This window comes from Pezoporus occidentalis, unplaced genomic scaffold, assembly GCF_034315485.1.
Source record: "Pezoporus occidentalis ecotype Australia unplaced genomic scaffold, CSIRO_AGI_Poc_V1 ctg124, whole genome shotgun sequence".
Classification (NCBI taxonomy): Eukaryota; Metazoa; Chordata; class Aves; order Psittaciformes; family Psittacidae; genus Pezoporus; species Pezoporus occidentalis.
In genome coordinates this window covers 1965869-1985413 of record NW_026913038.1, presented here as the reverse complement: position 1 = coordinate 1985413, position 19545 = coordinate 1965869, and the positions used below count along the sequence as shown (strand labels likewise).

At 61.6% G+C, this 19545-nt stretch overlaps 4 protein-coding genes across 6 annotated transcripts; all 4 read right to left on the bottom strand.

Moving 5' to 3' along the window:
• N4BP3 (NEDD4 binding protein 3) lies at nt 1-5116 on the bottom strand. Of its 3 annotated transcripts, none has more exons than XM_062607653.1 (5): nt 4952-5116; nt 2879-3322; nt 2100-2654; nt 1636-1893; nt 1-1441 (listed from the first exon to the last, which is right to left on the bottom strand). In XM_062607653.1, the coding sequence occupies exons 2-5, from the start codon at nt 3290-3292 to the stop codon at nt 872-874; spliced, it is 1797 nt and encodes a 598-aa protein (XP_062463637.1). In that variant the 5' UTR covers nt 3293-3322; nt 4952-5116; the 3' UTR covers nt 1-871. The 3 variants fall into 3 exon arrangements, with proteins under 3 accessions (XP_062463637.1, XP_062463639.1, XP_062463640.1); XM_062607655.1 differs by lacking the exon at nt 4952-5116 and adding an exon at nt 4689-4891; XM_062607656.1 differs by lacking the exon at nt 4952-5116 and adding an exon at nt 4253-4678.
• A 4432-nt stretch (nt 5117-9548) lies between these two features.
• B4GALT7 (beta-1,4-galactosyltransferase 7) lies at nt 9549-12302 on the bottom strand. Its single transcript, XM_062607657.1, has 6 exons — nt 12150-12302; nt 11707-12030; nt 10848-11073; nt 10493-10576; nt 10210-10314; nt 9549-10022 (listed from the first exon to the last, which is right to left on the bottom strand). The coding sequence occupies exons 1-6, from the start codon at nt 12194-12196 to the stop codon at nt 9867-9869; spliced, it is 942 nt and encodes a 313-aa protein (XP_062463641.1). The 5' UTR covers nt 12197-12302; the 3' UTR covers nt 9549-9866.
• A 247-nt stretch (nt 12303-12549) lies between these two features.
• On the bottom strand, nt 12550-16172 carry LMAN2 (lectin, mannose binding 2). The gene is made up of 8 exons (XM_062607634.1): nt 15996-16172; nt 15798-15916; nt 15567-15684; nt 15226-15305; nt 13960-14121; nt 13639-13753; nt 13195-13314; nt 12550-13051 (listed from the first exon to the last, which is right to left on the bottom strand). The coding sequence occupies exons 1-8, from the start codon at nt 16135-16137 to the stop codon at nt 12891-12893; spliced, it is 1017 nt and encodes a 338-aa protein (XP_062463618.1). The 5' UTR covers nt 16138-16172; the 3' UTR covers nt 12550-12890.
• An 890-nt stretch (nt 16173-17062) lies between these two features.
• On the bottom strand, nt 17063-19538 carry LOC134158038 (ADP-ribosylation factor-like protein 3). Its single transcript, XM_062607633.1, is given in 7 exon segments — nt 17063-17478; nt 17576-17761; nt 18512-18562; nt 18670-18786; nt 18872-19072; nt 19372-19490; nt 19493-19538. Coding segments are annotated over 7 exon segments (768 nt in total). The 3' UTR covers nt 17063-17430.
• Nucleotides 19539-19545: the final 7 nt, after the last annotated feature.

The following is a 19545-nucleotide window of genomic DNA, read 5'->3' as shown; positions in this document are numbered from 1 at the left end:
CAGAATGGAATCGGGTTTATTGCAGGAAAGGCCGAGGAGAGCTGGCCCGGCTGGCCCATGGCTCCGCGGTTACAGGCTCAGAGCAGGGCTCCTTCCAGCTCCCCAGCAGCTACTCTGGGAGGCGGGATGTAGGGGTTCCCCAGCTCGGGGAGCATCCCTGCCCACATGCCCCCCGACCATCTCCCAGCTCCTGGTGTGGCAGGGCACCAGGTTCCCATCCTTCCTCACACAAGGCACTCACCCCTCTCAGCTCAAGGGATTCCTGCAGGGAAGTTGCACTAACCACCCTCCGCTGCAGAGTACCCCAGTACCGGTGACATGGAAAGTACTAGCTGAGCACCAGCACTTTCAGGCTTCTCTCCTTTGCTTTCCCAATGGCACCAACACAGCCCAGTGCAGGAACAGGGCACGGCCAGCACCAGGACCCTGCTGACAGGGCAACCGCTGAGCAGCAGCTGGAACCCTCACAGCGAGGCAGTGGGGCTGGAGACACAGCTTGAGCCTCTCATTAGCAAGATATTAAGTTAGGGGTTGTAGGGAACAGGGGGCACAGAGCAGGAGGGACAGGGAATGTCTCACAGGGCGCTTGGTTTCTGCCCCTATGGCAGAAGGAAGCACAGGGCAAACGCTCCTGGAGTCAGAGCACGGGGCACATGCAAGACCCCCACCCTGGCATAGGTGACCCCCCCCCCATCTCCAGAGACACCCCCAGAAGGGCCTGAAGCACTGCAAGAAGGAAAACCTCCCTTGTCACAAACAGTCCTTCACCCCAGGGCAGCGCTGGGCGGCCAGTCCTTGTGCAGACCCTGAGATCGTCCCGTTGCAGCAGCACAAGACCTTCCCCCATCACAGTCCCACCAGCATCCCACCACTAGATCTTCGAGGACTCCACACGCTCGATCCACGGCGAGTCGGCCCCGAGATCCCTGGGCTCCGACCGCAGCTGCCGCAGCTCCCGTTCCAGCGCCTGGCTCCGGTGGTACATCTCCATGTAGCTGGCCTGGAGTTCCCGCTGGTACCGCAGCACCTTCTCCTTCTCCTCCTGCCAGGTTTTCCTCTCCAGCTCAAAGTTCACAGCCTGCAGCTGGCCCTGGCGCCGCTCCCGCAGCAGCTCTGCCCACAGCCATTCCACCTGACGCTCCAGGGGCTCCGTCGTGTCGCTGTGAAGGCCCCGGCACTTGGAGTCATCAGTTTCGCAGCCAGGGAAGTCCTGGCACGACGGCATGGGATCATCACCCAGCGGCAGCGCGGCGCTGGGCTCTGGGGCACTCTGGAAGTCTGCCAGTTGTGCCAGCTGGGAGTCCCTGGCCTGGACCTCCGCCTTGGCCTCCCGCAGCTGTGTCTTCAGGCTGAAGATCTCACCCAGCTTCTGAGCCATCTCCTCTTGGGTGTCCCGGAGCTGCTGCTTCAGCAGGGAGATCTCTGCTGCCTTCTGGCACACCTGCAGGGCACAGGTGAGCAGTGAGGAAGGGCTGGGGGAGCAGGACCCTGGGTTGTCACCACAGCATCCCTGGGAGACCACGAGCACCACACCTGGCTTGTTCCTGTTCCATGGCCATGAATGACACCAGAACATGGAACCACTGTTCCCTTCCAACCCCACAACCAGGAGGGTGCAACAGGAAGGGGACTCACCTCCCATTTGGTCTCCTCCAGCTTGGGGCTGACGCGCTCTCCCTGTGGCTGCCGGAGCTTGGACTCCTCACACTGGCAGTGCTGCATGCTCAGCTCCTCCTGCAGCCGCTTCTTCTCCTGCTGTGCCTTGTAGAGCTGCAGCTGCAGCGCCCGCTGCCCGCGCTGCGCCTGCTGCGTTACCTGCTGCAGCCGCGCCATGTACATCTGCTTCAGATCCTCCAGTTCGTCCAGCCACAGCCGCTGCTTGTCCTCAAACGCCTGCCAACACAGGTTGATGCTTGTGAGGATCCATAGTCTGCCCTGTGCAGGGCAGCCCCAGAAGGTCCCATGATGTTGGGTCCTCCCGTGCTCAGATATTCCATCACCCACCATGGCAGGACACCAGCTCCTTCAACTCACCTTCCACCCAGACACCGGTGTCCCTAATCCCCACCCAGGGTACCCAGCACAGCCCCACAGCTCACCTGCGTGAAGGGGTCTTCGGTCTCACTAAGGCTCCTCTTGAGCTGCCGCAGCTCTCCTCCTGTCTCCTGCAGCCGGTCCTCCAGTTGCTTCACCGCATCCTCCAGTGAGTAGGTGAACTCGTAGGGCGGTGGGGGCTCGCCGGGGCTCTGCAGCCGGCTCAGCGTGGCCATGCTTTTGCAGGACAGGGGCACCTTCTCAGAGACCAAGGGGTCCCTGGGGCTCCGAGAAACCCTGTCCAAGGAGCCCCCGATGTGGTTTATATGGCCCATGGAGGCGCTGAACTGGCTCTGGGCAGGCTTGAGGCGGGAGCCGTAGGAAGGGAAGCTCTGGATGGAGTTGTGGCTGGAGTCGGAGGCCTCATCCAGGCTGATGGCATGGAGCAGGTGGGTGCGGAGTGGGCCATGCTGTGAGGCTGCTGTGCTGCTCTGAGACAGCAGCGTGTGCAGGCTCCCATTGCTCTTGGACAGCTTCTGCCCCTTGGAAGAGGACAGGCCCTGCATGGAGACCAGCCCTTTGCCAGCCACCGCTTTGAAGGCTGAGGGCCTGATACGGCACTGAAAAACAAGAGCAAGGTCAGGATGAGCCCACCAGCGCCCAGCACCACCCACCAGCACACATAGGCACCCGGAGCCAGGGAGACTGCTTGCTCCCAGCCCCATATCCCTGGACATCCTCAAATCCCCACATCCCATCCAGGGCACAGACCATTCTGCTGCAGGCCCATTCTCCCACAGAACAAGACTTATTTCGGGGCCCAGCATGGCACCCACAGCCTCACCTTGTCGAATCGGCCCCTCTCAGGCAGGGAGCTCTTGGAGAAGTCAGCCCCACGGTGGTGCTCTCGGGAGCAGCGCTCAGGGGACCGGTTCTCACGGTCACTCTCATAGTCTCGCTTGTAGCAGGCACTCGACGTCTGGTGCTTCCGCTCCGACCGCGTCTCCTTCTTGGCCCCATGCAGGTAGCCAAAGAGCTCCCGCTGGCTCGGCCCCTTCCGCAGCAAGCCATCAGGCTGCCGAAGCCCCCGTGAGCCCCCCATTGGGGCCCGCAGCTCCAGTGGGGACAGATCCTGCTTCTCCACCAGGCTGCCCACGCTTCCCATGCTGCCAACAACGCCGACGGGCTCCGAGGAGAGGTAGGTGCAGAGGATGCGGGTGTCGGGCTCACAGGTCACAGGACCCTGTGCTGCTGCCATGGAGAATTAGAGAAAAGCCCAGTACCAGCACTGCCGAAGGAGAGACAAAGTCAGCAATGCCGGGAGCCCGGGACTTCAAACCCCCTGGTACCGCCATTCCCAACTGGCACCCAGGGCCAACCCAGTGCTGGGAGGGTCCTGCCAGGCCCTGGGGGAGCCAGGTGAGCAGGGTGCTGGGGTTCCCCCCGATGCCCCCCCATGTTGGAGCACTTCCCTCCCACACCCAGCCCCACCTCCCGCCTGCGGACGGGGCCGCCACCAGAACAGGCACCTGCCGCCCAGGCGAGTTTGGGAGCCGGCAGCACTCGCCCGGGCCTGGCGCCAGCCCCAGCCCCGCAGCACCGCGACACCCCACGGGGACCTCAACGCCCGGTCACTCCCCGGAGACCTCCCCACAATGACCCTGGGGCCAAGACCCAGCCTGGCCTCCCCAGCGCGTGCAGGGACACACAGATCTCCCGCTCCACAGGGACACTTCCCGCACAGCACAGGCTCCCACACCACACAGGGCGAGCTCTCAAGCCCTCCCCATGGCCCCCTCCATCCGCAGGCACTCCCACCCCAACACCGGGCGGTGACGAGACAGCCTCAGCCCAGCTGCTGCGTGCGTGCTGGGGACCCCATGGCCGGACACGGTGGGAGGGCGGCGGGAAGGGGCAGGAAGCAGACGGGACAATGCAGCTTCCTGCGCAGGTGGCCGGGGGAGGAAGGATGCATGGATGACTTCGGCCTTGGCTCCCCCCCTCTGAGGGGGACAATGGCCCTCGCAGCCCTTTACGGGCAGCCCCGGTGGAGGGGACGCAGTGAGTGTGGAAGGGGCGAGGCAGAGCCCCTCCACCCCGTGGCTCCCAGGCTCGCCGAGGGCTCCCAGGCCGGGTTACACCCAGGAAGCTGCCCTGGTTCTCAGCACCACACGCGGGTAAACAAACACCCCGCTTTTAATTGCTGCCACGCACAAACCTGTCTGACAGCTCCCGGCCTGCGCTGTCACCTCCCTCTGCGAGCCCAGCACCTGCTCCGGGCATCAGCACCCCATGAAGGGCAGCAGGGATGGACCTTCTGGGAGGATCGGGGCGCCCCGCGGAGCACGGGGATGGGGGACATGGATGTCCCCATGGGGGGGAAGCTCACAGCATCCAGCCCTTGGCACGGGCCGAGCCCCGCAGCAGCTCCTCCCGGCACAGGCGGCCGAGGAAGTAGGTCAGGTTGTGGGAGGTCTGGGAAACGCCGGGGGAGCCCGAAGGTGTCCTGCCTGCGGCGGGAAGGGCATCACGCCCCAGGCGGCAAAACACCGGTCCGGCCAGCCCGGCTCCTTCCAGGGGTGCCAGATGAGATCTGGTCCCAACCCCAGCCCTGCCCCCGTCCAGCCCTGCCCGTGCAGGAGCCGGCCACAAACCTTCTCCCATGGCCTCCGGCTGGGAACCGGGGGGGCTGCGGGGTTCCCGCGCCCGCCTCGCCGCAGCCCCCCCTGCACCTCCCCGCAGCCTCCACCGAGCACGGCCGGAATTTCCGGCACGGAGAAGGCGGAGGGGGAGGTCGGAACCCGGGGCCGGGCCCGGCCGAGCGCGCTGCAGTCCGGGACAAAGCCCCGCACGGCGGAGGGCACCGGAGCGCACCGGGGTTCCCCGGGTGGGGGGGGCTCACCGGGCCCGCACTCACCATGCCGGCGGCGCTGCGATCCCGCTCGGCTCCTCTCGCCGCTCCTTCCCTCGCCGTGTTTGAACGCGCCCCTCGGCCGCGGCCGCGCGGGCAGCGGGCGGAGCCGGCACCGGCAAATCGCGGCACGGAGGCGGGCGGCGGCGGCGGCGGTGCGGGAAGGGGCGGGAGGAGGAAGAGGAGGAAAGGGGACGGCCCGGCCGTGCCCACCGGCGGGGCGGGTCAGGGCGGTGTCCGGGGCGGGCTGGCTGCGTGCAGCGCCGAGCACCCACTGAGGTGAGCCCCCTGCAAACTCCCTCGGTTACAGCCCCGGGACCGGCAGCAGCGGCTCCAGCCGATCGCCGGTGCCCATCACCGTGGCGGGGGGGCTGGTAGGAGCAGGCCGTTTCTCCCTCCCCTGGGCCACCAGGGTAGGGGAGAAGAGTTTTGCCCAGCCTCGATGGTTTCACCACGCCCTTGCGGGGGCAGACGGGTCCTGTGGGGCACTGTTTGCATCCTCCCTTCGTAGGACAGCCCCTGGTGCTCCCAACACAGCACCCGGGGGGGGGGGGGCAGGATCCACCAGAGGTGCCTGTGCTGCACAGCTCCATCCACGGGCCGTGGCATGCCATGAAGGCATGGAATAACCTCTGGGGAGCTGCCACCTGCCCCAGCGCCTGGCCTGGTGCCGATGAGACACGACACGCTTCATCCCTCTAAATCAGCCCTGCCGCATCCTGGCCGGGAGCCGGTTTTGTCACTCAGCACCCCTGCACCGTGCCAGGCACAGGGAGCAGGGCATCCCGGCACGGGGCAGAGCTGGTCACTGGGCATTCAGCCTCCTGGAGGAGCGGGACACCTGCAGCAGCCCCACACGGTGCCCATCTCTCCCTGGGCAAGGATTGCCCCCGTTCTGTCCCCAGTTTGGGTACAGGACCCATGCATCCGGCATGCACCAGAGCCCCAGCACTGCCAGCTCCCCCACCACACACCAGAGTCCTTTCTGTGCTGCCAGTGCTCACCCACACACACACACTGTGCCCGGGCCCTGCTCACATGCTCACATTATCCTTGGTGCAGTGCCAAGGCATGCACCCGGTCCCTGCATCCCACCCTCCCTTTTCCCCACAGCCCATTTTCACTGCCCAGCCATACACTGGAGCGGCAGCTTGTGGCTTCTGAATTGGGGACCCATTGCAATGGTGGCATTTCCCATCCTCCAGAGGTCAGCTATGAATGGGGCACCCCTAGCAGCCCGCAGGAACAGGGACATGCTGCAGAGGCATGTAACAGCATCCCACCGGGGCCTTGGACCGGGCAGGCTGCAGTGATGGCAGGCTGACTTCAGCGGGTGCTGGTCACAGCCGCACCCCTCCCTCCCTCCTGTCTGCGCCGTTTCCTGTGGACCACATTCCACCTGCATGTCTCCCAGCGTTGGCAGCTCCCACAGCGCCCCAAGGCTCGCCCCTTCCTGGGACATTCTGACAGCCAGGGATGCTGAGATGCTCCTGCCTCCCATTGGCTTTTCTCTAGCCCCCATCTCCCTGCTCCCTTCAATCCCCAGTCCCTTTACATCACGATACTACAGCAAGTTCATGTGGCAGCCAGCAAACAGCTCTGGGAACCACTCGGTTCAAGCAACCTGGCAATAAAAGCCAACCAAACGCAGTAGCTCCCCTGCAGCCTCACTGATGGCAATTTGGGCCACAGAAGGGGGTCGCAAAGGGGCAGGCCTGGGACTCTGCAGGATCTCTCTGCCCCTGAGTACCCTGACCCCCACCTCGGGGTTGCTGAGAGTATGGGAGCACCAGGAGGCCTCCAGCTCAGCGCCGTGGGGCTCCAGGGATAGCAGGCAGGGTGCTATCCACTTGCAGAAAGGCGATGGGGAAAAACTTCATCCCCTCCCGCTGGGCCATTGCTAATACCGAAGTGCGTGGGGGGGTGAAACAGAGCCGAGCGACCTCGGAGTCACATTCAGAGCTATAAAAGGAAGCCGGGTCTCCAGCACGGTGCCTCTTCCACAAAAGCAAGCAGAGGATGAGGGGGCTGCTAGCAGAGCTGAGAAATAGCTGCCAGGCAGCGGGAGAGAAGCCTTTAGCGCTGAGCGAAGTGCGAGGGGCACATATGCTCTCTGTTTCTGCACATCGACGTCTTCATGAAACCTGCCTGAAACTGTGTCATCTATTTTGAATGGTGCAGATAAATACTTTGATCTGCCTCCACCAGCCCTGGCTGCGGTTCAGGCACCGGTAAGTGCCTGCAATACAGGTGGTCAATTCCAAAACCTGCGCATTGGAGACACTGGACCAGCATCTCCTTCCAACCGCACTGAAGGACATGATGGATCCTGGGAACACCTCTGGAGCCACGCACTGTGTCCAAGCCCATCTGCAATCTTCATGCCAGATAGCACTGTGCCTCTGGGGCTGCCAGGCTGCAGAGGCTGTTGTTGGGAGCTCTTTGGTAGCGCGTCCCCAGCATGTCCTCACCCAGGGGCAAGGACATCCCCTGAGGCTGGGTCTGCCTGGGCCTTGGATGATGCAAAGCAGCATGGCCTGATCCTTATCACCGTGCACCACGACCTCGATCCTTTCATCAGGAGGCATTTCCTCTCACACCCCAGTCCACAGGGCTCTGGAATCCTCACCCAGCTCCAGAGCAGCATGGAGAGCAGACAGCACCACATCTCTCCAGACGCTCCTCTCTCATCCTGCTGCCCCTACACAGTACACAAACCCCACACTTGGCTCTGATGCTTGTGCCTCCCTTATCCCAGTGCTCCTCACCGGAGGTGCCATGTCCCTGGGGCCGCTCATCTTCCTGGGATGGCAACAACTTCTGTCTGGGGACATCTGCAGGCACCCGGCAAAGCAACTGCTCCAGGAAGTGCCAGGCAGGGGACCAGGATGAAAGGGGCCAGGAAATGCGGAGGGCCTGGTGCCAGCACTGGAGACGGGGCTGAACGGAGGGGTACCGGCTGCTCGGCTGGGTCTGCCCAGCTTGAGGAGGCAGCAGAACCCCACACGCATGCCAAGACCTCAAAGCCAGCGCATGGCACCATCTGTGAGCCAGCCCAGCACCCTCCACTGCTGAGCAGCACAGCACAATCTCACCCAGCAGGCGGCCAGGCCAGGCTGGTGACAGAGAGGAGTCCGGCGCTGGCAGGGGCCTCCTTTGAGAGCTGGTGGGCATTTTGGCCACCCTCAGCAGGTCAGGGTGAGCAAAAGCATCCTAGAGGTCACAGCGCCTGTTTGGTCCCAGCATGAGTGGATATGGACCACGTGCTCCTCCAAGGCTCCTACTGCTGCCTGGGACTCGAGAGCTGGCTCCTGAGCAGGGCATGTGGGCCCCCACATCCGTCCCTCCCAATTCTTCACATCCCACTTCCCAGCAAAAGGTGCTGGTGTGGCTGATTTCTACCAAACTCAAGTAACTGCCAGTACCCAGTGCCCTTCCTCACCCATTGGCACCTTCCCAGCTTTCCCACTGCCTGGGTCCAGCACTGCAGCTTGTTCCCAGCAGCCACAAGAGGACACTCGCCTCCTCCTCTCCTTCACTTCCTCCTCATGTCTCCTGCCCCAGGGCACTCTCCCAGCACACAGCATCACTGCTTCTGCCACCTCCCACGGCTGCTCTTGCTCTGGCAGCAGCAGGTCAGAGACCCAGGGTTTGCAGGGCGCATCTGCCCAGCCACCTCCTGCCCACCAGCACCCCAAGGCTGACCCAGCCTTTTCCCCAGGCACCTTCCCCAACCCACTCACTGGCCCAGACAAGCCACATCCACAGTGAGGTGCTTGAGCCCACAGCAGAGCCCTTGCAAGCCCTGCCAGCAGTGGGGGACCAGCATTTGATACCCTCAGCAAGTGAATACCCCTGAACCCTGCTGGTAGAGGCAGCCCAGGCCCTTGTCCTGCCACAACATGGGAGAAACCAGCCTGGCAGCAAGAGAAAGTGGGTGACACCTGCAGCCTGGGCCCCACACAGCCTTGCCTCTCTCTCAACCCAAACCCCTGTTTTCCCACCTCTGAGGGAGCATTCCAGCTCCTGCCTCATCCAGGGAAGCTCTTGTTCCCCTTGAGTCAGGCAGGTTAGGGGCAACTGTCCCAATTCCTGCCCTGCACCCACACCATCACCCCAGCTCCACCAGCACTGCGGTGAGCCTGGCAGCCAGCCCTTCCCAGGGTACCTCATACAGGGCCAGAGCAGATCCAATTTCCCACAGCACTTACAGGGGGACATCAGGTTCTCCAATGCTCCCAAAAAGGCTGAGGCAGCACATGGCACAGAAGGCAGGCAAGGAAGGGAATAGCTCAGCCAGAGCTCTCCTGCTCACTCCTCTGAAGTCCTGGGCTACCTAAACTGCTGACATCCAGCAGAGCTGCAGATGCTGGGGCTCAGGGCATGGCACAACCGCTTCCTGCAATGAAGTGACCACAGCACAGCCCTGGGGGTACCTGGCAGCTGAAACACAGGCGCCACCTCACTTGAAGCCCATTTTGGACTGGATTGGACTCCAAACCAGAGCAGCTCACCTGTCCAGCCGGAGTATAGCTGGGTCCACGCCAGAAATGGGTGCACTGAAGCCAGTAAGGTGAAGGGAGCAGGAAAAAGGAGCAGCATGGCACAGCCCAGGGCACTCAAAACACACAGGTGCCCTAATAGTTCTTTATTGTCCTCTGAGCTGGGTGGCAGCTCAGCCATGTCCAGAGCAGGAAAACAGCATCCTGCATCTGCCCTGGGAGACAGCACCAGTGTCTGCAGCAATGCCACCGAGTCCTGCTCTTAGCCTCTTCTGTCAGACCCAGCAAAGCCCGGTTCTTGGCCTTTTCTGTTCCTCTGCATCTCACCGCCACGATCAGCCACTGCAAAGATCCTGCTTTGTCCAAGCAGCTGGGCAGCAGCCCTGACATGTTGGCTCAAGCACAGAGACACAACTGGCTCAGCCAAATGTGCACCAAGGGGTCTCGTTTGTGTCACAGTCCAACAAGACATTAAGGACGGTGCAAGGGGCTCCTGCCACACTCAGAGCTGTCCGTGACTCGATCCGGTACCTCACATTGTTCAGTCCTCCCTTCCGATCCACCTTAAACTGTTCCTGAGGAAGACAGAGACTATTCAGCCCATGCTGGCTTCCAGCAGAGGGGGAAGTACCCAGAGCCTGGGCAGGGAGGACAGAGCTGGCAGGAGAGAACACGAGCAAGGAGAGCTCAGAGCACACGCTGATGATCACAGCCTGCATCTCCTGTGGTTCCCCTCAAGCAGACAAGGGTTTCACATCTCACCTGCTTCTGTGCAGCGATACGCTTCTGGTCTCTCTTCCTCCAGGCTGGGTCATGCAGGTGCTGGAAAGTCTCATATCCAGTTGTGATTCCAGAGGGACGGCGAACCTGGAAGAGAGCAGAGCTTCTGTAAAGCTGCTAGAAAACTTGCTGCGCCTGCTACTGGAGTGGGAAGCGCTGAAGGGCTGCTTCCCCGGGTCCCTACCTGGGCAGCTACAGCTAGGGACCCAAAGGGGAGAAAAGGAGAAGGGCAATTTCAACCTAGGAGGCACAGAGCACCACTCACCTGGAGACCAGCTCCTTTGATACGTCGATAAAACTCATCATCCTCCCGTCCCCAGCCCCAGAAGCGGTTGGACATGCCATTGCACTGGAATGAGAAGGGTACCATACTAGCTGAGGTCCTGTCCAGCACAACTCCACACACCACAGTGGAGCAGACACCAGCATCCCAAGCTCTGAGCACCAGTGCAGCCTCCCAACCCTTGTCCGTAAGCAGCTCACACTGCAGACTCTGACCCCAAACACGTTGACTCCTTTCCCCCATCCCAATTGTAGATCACACAATGTATGCCCGTCCACCACGACAGTGTCATAGCTTTTGCCCCAGACTGGCCATGATGTCCCACCTGTGCACTCACCATCTCGTAGTGCTGCTTGGTGAGCAGCAGGATACCACCCACATAGGTCTGATAGTGATAGAGCGGGTGCAGCTCCGGGGATGCCACGTGGAAGGGTCCTGCCTCTGGGAAGCTGTAGTCCAGCTGCTCGTTGAGGGGCAGGAGATCAACATCATGCATCGCAATGTAGTCGGTGTCGTTGCCACTCTCCAGGAAACCCACATTGATCAGGGATGCTCTGTTAAACCTGCCACAGACAGAGACTCTCAGCACCATGCACAGCTGCCACCATGCCTTCACATCCCTCTCCTGTATTCCTCAATGCTAAATGTCCAACTGGTCCCCAGACAGGACACACACACAGTGTTCCCTGCCTCCGCAGCACTGGGTGCCTCAGCTGCCTGTCCTGAAGCTTACGCTGAGCCTCACGGTGACATGCAGTGGTTTGACCACTGCAGACCCCAAGGAGCTATAGTAAGCTCCATTCTGCCCAAAGCCAGCTGGGGAGCTCCACAGCACCCACTGGAGCTGCAGGCAGGTACCAAATGGTGAGCAGGGGCTAAGTGACAGTGTTCCCAAGCACCCCATGGTGTTTCTGTTCATTTCAGCATCCCCAGATATTTACTGCTATAGACCGGTGACACTAGGGAACAAGCTGATATGTCTGGGGTAGATAATTCTCTTCTTGCTCAGGAAGAGAGAAGCAAAACACCAGCTCATTCTTCTTTAAGCCCTAGAGTGAGTACATCTGCGGAGAGCATCTCTCCCCAGGTCCTACACTTCACACTGCCAGAGGCAAGTGCAGTGCTCATGGTGGGGCTGGGTTTGGAAGGGGGTTCCCCTCACTCCCTTCGCTCGCTGTGGCAAGGGGACACGTTACCTGAAATGATCCACCTGGTTGAGGATGAAGATGTGATGCCGGATCCTCTTGGTGCTCAGGAAGCGGTGCATGTAGGGCACAAAGGTCAGCAGCTCCTCGAAGCGCTCCCGGAAGGGGACGAGCAGCGCCAGGCGATGGGGACCCCACGACGGTTCATCCTCCACCGGCGGGAGCGGGGCCTGGGGCGGGCAGGGCTGCAGGGGAGCCCCCCAGCTCTGCCCGCCGCCGGGGGCCGGCCCCTCGCCCGAGCAGCTGAGCTGGAGCCAGAGCAGGGAGGCGAAGCCCAGGAGCAGCGCCAGGCAGAACAACGGGAACACGGAGAACCTGCCGGGCGGCAGCGGGGCCTGGCTCACAACGCGAGCGGATGTCAGCGCCCGCCGGGACCCCCCGAGCCGCCGCGATCCCCCCCCCCCCATCACCCCTGAGGACCCCCCCCCGCTCACCCGCCACCGCGCAGGCGGAGCGCGGCCCTGCGGCGGGCCGGGCCCATGGCGCTCGCCCGGCCCCGGCCCCGGCGCCGCCGCGGGACACGCTGGCTGCGCCCGCCGCTCCCAGCCGGAAACGCGGCCCGGCTCCGACGTTCCGCCCCGCTCCCTTCCGCCCGGCGCCGGCGGGGACACGCAGCCGCCCCCTCCGGTGGGCACCGCACCGCAACCCTCAAGGATAACCCCCCCCCCCCCCCCGCTTCCTCCGTGTCACCCCCGGAGCCTGCGGGGAACACACCCCCACCCCGGTCATCCCCACACCAAGCTGGAACCACCCCCAATGGACGCCCCCCAGGCTTTCATCCCCACTGCAGCAAAGCCCCCTCTTTCCCACCCCATACAAAGCCAGAGCCGCAGCTGGTGTCACTCCTTTAATGCCCCTCTCGCAGCCCCCTCCCACAGCCCTCACATTCACACCCAGCACGGCAGGTCCCATCCAGGAGATCTCATCGGGCAGGAGGAGTGCTGGAAAAACGGGGAGCGACATCCAGGCTCCCGCAGAACAGCCCCAGGGTCCCAGCGGGCATCGTCCCCCTCGGTCCAACCCAGCTACTGCCAAGTGCCAGGCAGGGGTTACAGCCAAACAGACAGATAAAAAATACTTCTGATGTATCTCAGAAACAGCTTCTAGAAACCACAGATTTACAGCTCCTCATAGAAAAGATGGGTCTGGGTGCAGGTCACAGCCCAGCTCTGCTGCTAGTAGAAACGCTTATTCCGCTCCTGGCGTTTCTGGAAGACCACAGCTCCCACCACAGCGCAGATGATGATGCCCAGCAGCGCACAGAGCAGGAGCAGGAACACCTTCCAGCCTGTCAGAGGCCCGCTTCGGAAGTTCCCCGTTGGGTCATCCACGTTGTCTGCAAGGGGAAGAACAGCTACAGAGACCAACCCGACCTTGGCTCCTGTGGAGTCTTGCACAGTGTCAGAGCTCTGATGCCTTCAAGAGTCCAGCCCCGATGTGCTCCAGTGAAGGTTTCAGAATCCCAACCACCCCACTTACCTTTGGGTGATTTAAGGAGGCTGACACTAGGCTCTATCTTGGTCCAGTCAACGGTCTCATCTTCTATGGGGTGCTCCACCATGAGCTGGAATAGCTTCATTGAGATAATGTCATGATTGTCTAGAAAACAACCACCAGCACCAAACACTGTCAGGAGCTCTGAGAGACATCCACACACTCAGAACACCCCTAGCACCATGCTCCACAAGGTCCAGGCCTCCTTCCTTCTCAAGCCCCCCTCACACCCCAGGTGTCAAACTGCAGTTTGAGACGGTCCTTGGCTCAAAACACCTCCCTTCCCAGGCCACAGGTCCCTACCCAGAAGGTCTTCAAAAGAGCCTGGTGAACAATTTGAGGAAACAAAGCTATCAAAGCCATACAATGCACCCACAGCGCTACCAGCCAGGCTCCAAACGTGTTCCTGCGAGCAAAGCCCCCTCTCACCAGACAAATCTCCAGTGCCAGCAGAAGCACCAAAGAAGTAGCCGGTTGGCAGCTGCACCCCTGCAATGTCAATGCAGTTCTTCCATTCGTTCTTGTCTTCCACATCAGTCATCACCTGCAAGACCAGGCGAGCGTCACACCAGGAGCGGGTGCCACCATCCGGCACGCCTGCAGCTCTTTTGGAGCTGGACATGCAGGAGAGGCAGGCGGTTGAGCCTGGAAAACCATCTCCAGGTCACCTACCGACAGAGCAACACCCGCCCCTCAGCACTGCCCGGCTACCACGCCTGAGACACCATGAAGGCATCCACCACATCTCACCGTCAGGCGACCGCGGGAGTACCGGATGGCCAGGAAGGTGTCGTGATTCTGGTTCCGCAGGTCAGCAGTGCACCCCGCCAGCTCCGTCCAGCGCCCGTCCTTGCTGTGGTCGTACGTCAGGGAGCCGTTGTTCACCATGGCAGATATGTAGGGGAACACACGCTGCAGGGAGGAGAGCGCCACTGCCCTCAGCCTGCACAAGCCTTGGGGCTGCAGACCAAGAGCCACCTTCCCCTGCCTGGTCAGAAACCTCAGTGAGAGCAGGATCTCAGCAAGGCACAGCAGCAGAGCCCCAGCTTCACTGCACAGTCAGGTGCAGAGGGCAGGACAATGAAATCAAGGCTCCTTTTCTATATAAAGCTGCTTCTAAACTGAGTGGGAGCATGTTCTGGCTAGAGCAGAGCAGCCACGTCTGACCTTCTGTATCAAGACCCTGCAGAAGCCCACACCATGCCACATGTCCAGGGCAATGAGACAACCCCAAACCTGCACAGTAAGCACCAGCCTGGGTAAGAAGAACAGAGCACAGGACCCAGAATGGGCAGAAATCTCACAAAAGCAGCATAACAATGCTCAGGGCTTTGTAGCCAGCAGATGACACACACCAAGAAAGGTCAGCTGGAGGCAAGAATTGACCTCCCAGCAAGCATCAAGATAACAGGGACATGGGTCATTTCCAGGTGCTTTGTGACTTAACTATCATGGTCTCAGTGCAACAAATTTCACTAGCAGAATTATGTTTTCTGACTACTGTAATGGGATCCACAAACACAGACCAGGGCAGAAGAAAAGGACCACCAGCCCCATGGGACTCATCTGTATTTGGGCCATGGAGAATTTGGAGCAAAAAGCCTGGCCAGGAGTTTGTCTTTTAGATACCCAGGTTGCCAATGGAGAATAAAGCAAGAACAACATGGAATAAGTAACCAAAGCACAGAGACGTTCAGGAAATTACAGTCAAGATTAATATACTCTTGGGCTGATTCCTCTAACTTTACTTAGTAGCTGGTGCATAGTTCATACCAGCCCTGTGCCATGCTCTCATGAGGAGGAGGAAGGGCTTTGGAAACATCTGTGTAGTCAAAACCAGCAGAAGATGGAGCAAGGACCTTCTTATCTCCATGTATAAACTCTTCCTTTTTCCAGCTCCCATGATAAGAAGAGCAGCCCACTCATATAAGGAGAGCCTCTTTCTTGCTCTGGCCAGGAAGCACTTGGAGCATGAAGCCGCTGAGGAAACAGCCTCCTTGGCACTGACTGACTCACCTCAGTTGCTTCATCATTGGGATACGTATCAAGGAAAATAGCCAGTCCGTGAAAGTTGTCCTTGCTGCCAAAGACAGGACCTAGAACAGAGCAGAACATTGGAAACAAAAGGCTCCCAGAGAGTTTATACTCAGACACTTTTACTGAAAAGAGCTGCATTAGCTGTTTATTGCCAGGCTGATGACCAAGGGTCTGAAGATGCAGAACACACCATCCCATCTCGTGAGACCAGGCAGAGGGGAGCTCAAACACCCTCCCTGGTGGGAAACCCTCTGGGACAGGGTACACGTGAAAGCTGACCTGGCTTCATCCCGGTGGGCAGCCCCGACTGTGCACCGTACCTGGCACCAGGCGCTCCTGCGTGTACCACAGCGCCAGGCCATCCCCGTGCAGGTTCTTCTTGCCGGCTCCATGGATCTTGAAGTGGACGTGGAGCTCCCAGTCCTTGAGGAAGCAGGGCTGCGCGGAGAGACCACCCAGCAGCCTCAGAGCCGGAGCAGGAGAGGCGCTGGGGCCTCACAGGGCCCCCGCGGTCTCCCCCCACCGCCCGAGGGCTCCCCCCGGGCTCTCACCACACGGTTCCAGATGGAGCCCTCCCGGCTGCGCTCGTCGGGCGTCAGACGGACGTACTGGCTGGTGACCATGGTGCTGCCCTGGAAGTCCCACAGCGGCATCGCGGCGGAGCCCGCGCCTGCAAAGAGGAGGAGAGAGCGTGGCTCAGCCCGGGCCGCCGCGGGGCGTCCGTCCCGTCCGCGCGGCCCCGCGCTCACCCTGATACGGCTTCATCAGCGAGTGCTCCCGCTTCAGGTGCTCGCTGTTGCCATCCGTGAGCTCGGCGGGAGCCGGGCGCGGCCCGACCACCGCCAGCAGCAGCGCCGCGGCCGCTAGCAGCGCGCCCGCACCGGCCGCCATGCTCCGCTTCCGCCTTCGGGCGCACCGCCTCCGGCTGCGCCCCGCCCCGGCCCCGCCCAGGAGAGGCGGTCCCCTCCGCCAATCAGAAGCCCCTACACCACCGTGTTCCCGCCTCCGCGGGCAAACGTCACTGCTGCCCACCTATGGCAGGGAAGGGGGCGTGGCCAGGAGAGCTCTGCTGCCGCCGCCCTGCAGGCCGGGAGGGGCGCCGAGCGCGCGGTGTGCTGGGAGTTGTAGTCCGGCTCCCTCCTCGTGCCCTTCACGTGTAGCCCGCGGGGCACGTGACCCTCTCCGGCAGCCTGTCGCCATGGCAACGGCATGCAAGATGGCGTTGGCGACGGGGGACGGGCTTCGGCCCGGGGCCCCGCAGTCCTCGCCGGCCGCCGAGCAGTGGGGCCGGGGCAGCGCTGTCCCGGCACCGCGGAAAAGAGCGGCCGAGGCGGTGTGGAGGTCACAGAAAGGTTTATTGAGGGCCGCGGGGCCGCCTGCCTGCAGCAGAAGCTGCCACTCGGCTGTGGTTTGTCTCCCACCCATGCACAGAGGTGTGGGGCTCTGGCGGCAGGAGCTGCACTTTCCAGCCCTCGGGAGGAGCATGTTCAGCTCCGTGCAGAAGGCCCATCTCGGGTGCGTTGAGGACCATGGAATTCCCAGGGCTCCCTGCAGAGCAGCCCCCGCAGCTGCAGCTAAGCTGTGAGCAGGCAATGTGACCCCTCCATTGGGGACTGCCCAGCCAAGTCCCATCTGTGTCCTTGTGCCAGCTCCTGTGCACATGTGGGAGCTCCTCTGGCCAGTGAAAGGAGCTGAACTCGGCCTTCCCGAGCCAACTGCCATGGCTGGGGCAGCACCACTCACATCCTATGGGAACAGAGTGGAATACACACTATTCAGTTGGCTGTAGGTGCCATACCAGAGGATGTAGCTGGTGCCATCGTGGGGTGCCCAGTGTGCTCTGTGCAGTGTGTGTGCCGCAGCAGCCTCTGCAGAGGGTGCCAGCAGTGTGGATGGACATGTCCTGAGCAGGTTCTTGTTCTGGAGGTGGGCAAGCCCTTGACACAGTGGGGCATGTGCTTCCCTGCAACAGCACAAGGGCTGCAGGAGGGTCGGGGGTTATGAGCTGGGGGAAGCAGAGAGAGGGGAAGCTGAATGATCAGTGAAAGTCTGGGTGGGAAGCACCCCTGAGCATGGCGGTCTGAGGCTCAGGGCCCTGCTGAGCCTCTGGGGGAGTCTAAGAATGAGGGGGGTTGGCTGTGGCTTAGGGACCTGCAGCTCAGTCCCTTCTGGCACTTGCAGCTCTCACTTCTTCCTATTCATGATCTGGCTGGAAATCCAGTTCATCCCATCCTGGAGGGAAGAGAGATATGTGAGCAAAGCCCCGAGAGCATGGCAGGTCCTGGGGTTCTCTCCCAGCTCTGCAGAGCCTGCAGGCCCCCAGCTCTACCTGCACTCCTTCCCCAGACAAGGCTGAGCAGGCCTGGATCTGCCATTCCCGGTCCCGGTAGGTGTGGAGGCTCAGCCCTTCTGCGATTTCATCTGCGGGTGCAGCAGTCACTAGGTCCTGCTTGTTGGCGAACACCAGCAGCGGGACCCCTGTGAGGGCCTCCTCCTCAGTGAGCTCTTCCAGCTCCTGCCAAGATAGAGCCATCTCCCAGGGCTGCTGCCCTCCTCCATAGAGCTGCTGGGCTGCTTGCCTGAGCTGCCCAGGGTGGGCTGCCCCCACAGTGCCACACTCCCCTCTCTCTGGTGCTCTTATTGCAGCCAAAGAAGCAGTGAGGTCTGGACGTCCCAAGGGAGAGGAAGCTCCATCTGCTCTGCAGAGATCCCGGAGCCGCATGCAGTACTGCCTGAGGTCTGAAGCACTACCAGCACCCAGAGCCTTGGGCAAAGGGCAGCTACAGGAGCTGCTCTCAGCCCTGTGCTGTCTGGCACACCCACGCCGCCGTCTGGTGCTGGTACAGCCAAGGCTGGCACTTGGAGTCTCACCTTCCCCTCTTCAGCTTCATTCCCAGGGTTTGTAACTCTGAATCTGCTACTTCTAAATCTTCACTTGGTCAAATGGCTCACCTGGTGCTGGGGAGGTGGGAGCAGGGCTGGGGACTGAGGGGCAGAGTCACCCCCATGCTGGGTACCCCTTGGGCATCATGCCTGGATCAGGGGGAGCTGCTGGTCATGGATGTGCCATAGAGTGGGCTGGCTCTGCATGCTGAGACTGATCACGAGCCCTTCCCACACAGCTCTCAGGACAGCTTGGCCCCCACAGCAGTGCTGAGACATGGCACAGAGCAGCCTCACTCCCACTCCAGTCCTCAAAGAGCTGGTGCCAGAAGAGCCTGAGCCCCAGGACCCCCCCAGTTCCCCCCCAGCAGACCCCTCATACCTGTCCTGTCTCCTCAAAACGCTTCTGGTCTGCACTGTCAATGACATAAATCTGCCATGGGGACAAACGGGACAGTCAGTGGCTGTAAGGGCCCCATGCAGAGGGCATGGCTCTCCATGTGCGGGGCTGGGGGGGCTGCAGGCGGCCACCCCACTCACCAGCAGGTCTGTGCTGCCCAGATACTTCCTCCAGTATGGGCGGGTGGAGCGCTGCCCCCCGATATCCCAGACATTTAGCTTGAGGCCATGCGAATGGACGCTCTTTATGTTGAAGCCCTGCACAGGAACAGGAACAAACTCTGGCATCTGGCAGGGGAGGGCAGGACCTGCCACCCTCCTGCTGGCCCCCAGCAGCACCTACCTGGGTGGGTGTGACGGTGCTGACCTCTTCAGACGCCAGGCGTTTCAGCAGCGTGGTCTTCCCCGCGTTGTCCAACCCCAGCAGGACAATGCGGACCTCCTGCTCCGGGGATCCTTTCAGCCTCTGGATGACGGAGAGCAGCCCCTGGGGGTGTGGGGTGCTGGGTGAGTCCTGCAGGGTGCCAGGTCACTGCATAGCACCCTCATTTCAGAGGGGGAAGCTGGGCATGCTGTTCACCGTGGTACTCTATGTCTATGGCCTGAGTGAGCACCAGGGCTTTGCTCCCATGTTGTCCCAGGTTGGGGTGACCCCATGGGAGATCCACCCAACCCTGGTCCCCCCATGGTGACTGTCCCTGGCCCTGAGAGCCCTGTTGGCTCCTGGGCGAGCTGTGGACACTGCCCATCGTAAAGCCCCAGTCCTGCTCTGTCAGCCTGCCCAGCACTGACACTGGGAGCTGATGTCCTGGCGCAGTTGGGATGTCACCGGGCCCCGCTTACCTTCTGCACATCACCCATGGTCCAGGAGTCACTGCAGCATGCAGCATGCCTGGGGACCTGCCAGGGGCTCATCCCCAGGGCCCGCCGGAGGCTGTGAGACTGGCACACTGCCCATCCCAGGGGAGGAAGAGGATTATGGGCTCCAGAATTAGCTGCTGTCTCTCCATTTACCCA

What these genes read in the sequence shown, in the direction of transcription:
- B4GALT7 (XM_062607657.1), bottom strand. Translation starts at nt 12,196, where the DNA reads ATGGGCCCGGCCCGCCGCAGGGCCGCGCTCCGCCTGCGCGGTGGCGG. An exon ending in CCAAGCAGCACTACGAGATG is followed by an intron (nt 10,577 to 10,847) that starts GTGAGTGCACAG and finishes TTCTCATTCCAG; the next exon opens with TGCAATGGCATGTCCAACCG. An exon ending in GTATCGCTGCACAGAAGCAG is followed by an intron (nt 10,023 to 10,209) that starts GTGAGATGTGAA and finishes TGTCTTCCTCAG; the next exon opens with GAACAGTTTAAGGTGGATCG.
- LMAN2 (XM_062607634.1), bottom strand. Translation starts at nt 16,137, where the DNA reads ATGGCGGCCGGTGCGGGCGCGCTGCTAGCGGCCGCGGCGCTGCTGCTG. An exon ending in GCTGATGAAGCCGTATCAGG is followed by an intron (nt 15,917 to 15,995) that starts GTGAGCGCGGGG and finishes TCCTCTTTGCAG; the next exon opens with GCGCGGGCTCCGCCGCGATG. An exon ending in CCAATGATGAAGCAACTGAG is followed by an intron (nt 14,122 to 15,225) that starts GTGAGTCAGTCA and finishes TCCTCCCTGCAG; the next exon opens with CGTGTGTTCCCCTACATATC.
- N4BP3 (XM_062607653.1), bottom strand. Translation starts at nt 3,292, where the DNA reads ATGGCAGCAGCACAGGGTCCTGTGACCTGTGAGCCCGACACCCGCATC. An exon ending in AGAGGGGCCGATTCGACAAG is followed by an intron (nt 2,655 to 2,878) that starts GTGAGGCTGTGG and finishes CTTGTTTTTCAG; the next exon opens with TGCCGTATCAGGCCCTCAGC. An exon ending in TGGAGGAGACCAAATGGGAG is followed by an intron (nt 1,442 to 1,635) that starts GTGAGTCCCCTT and finishes TGTGCCCTGCAG; the next exon opens with GTGTGCCAGAAGGCAGCAGA.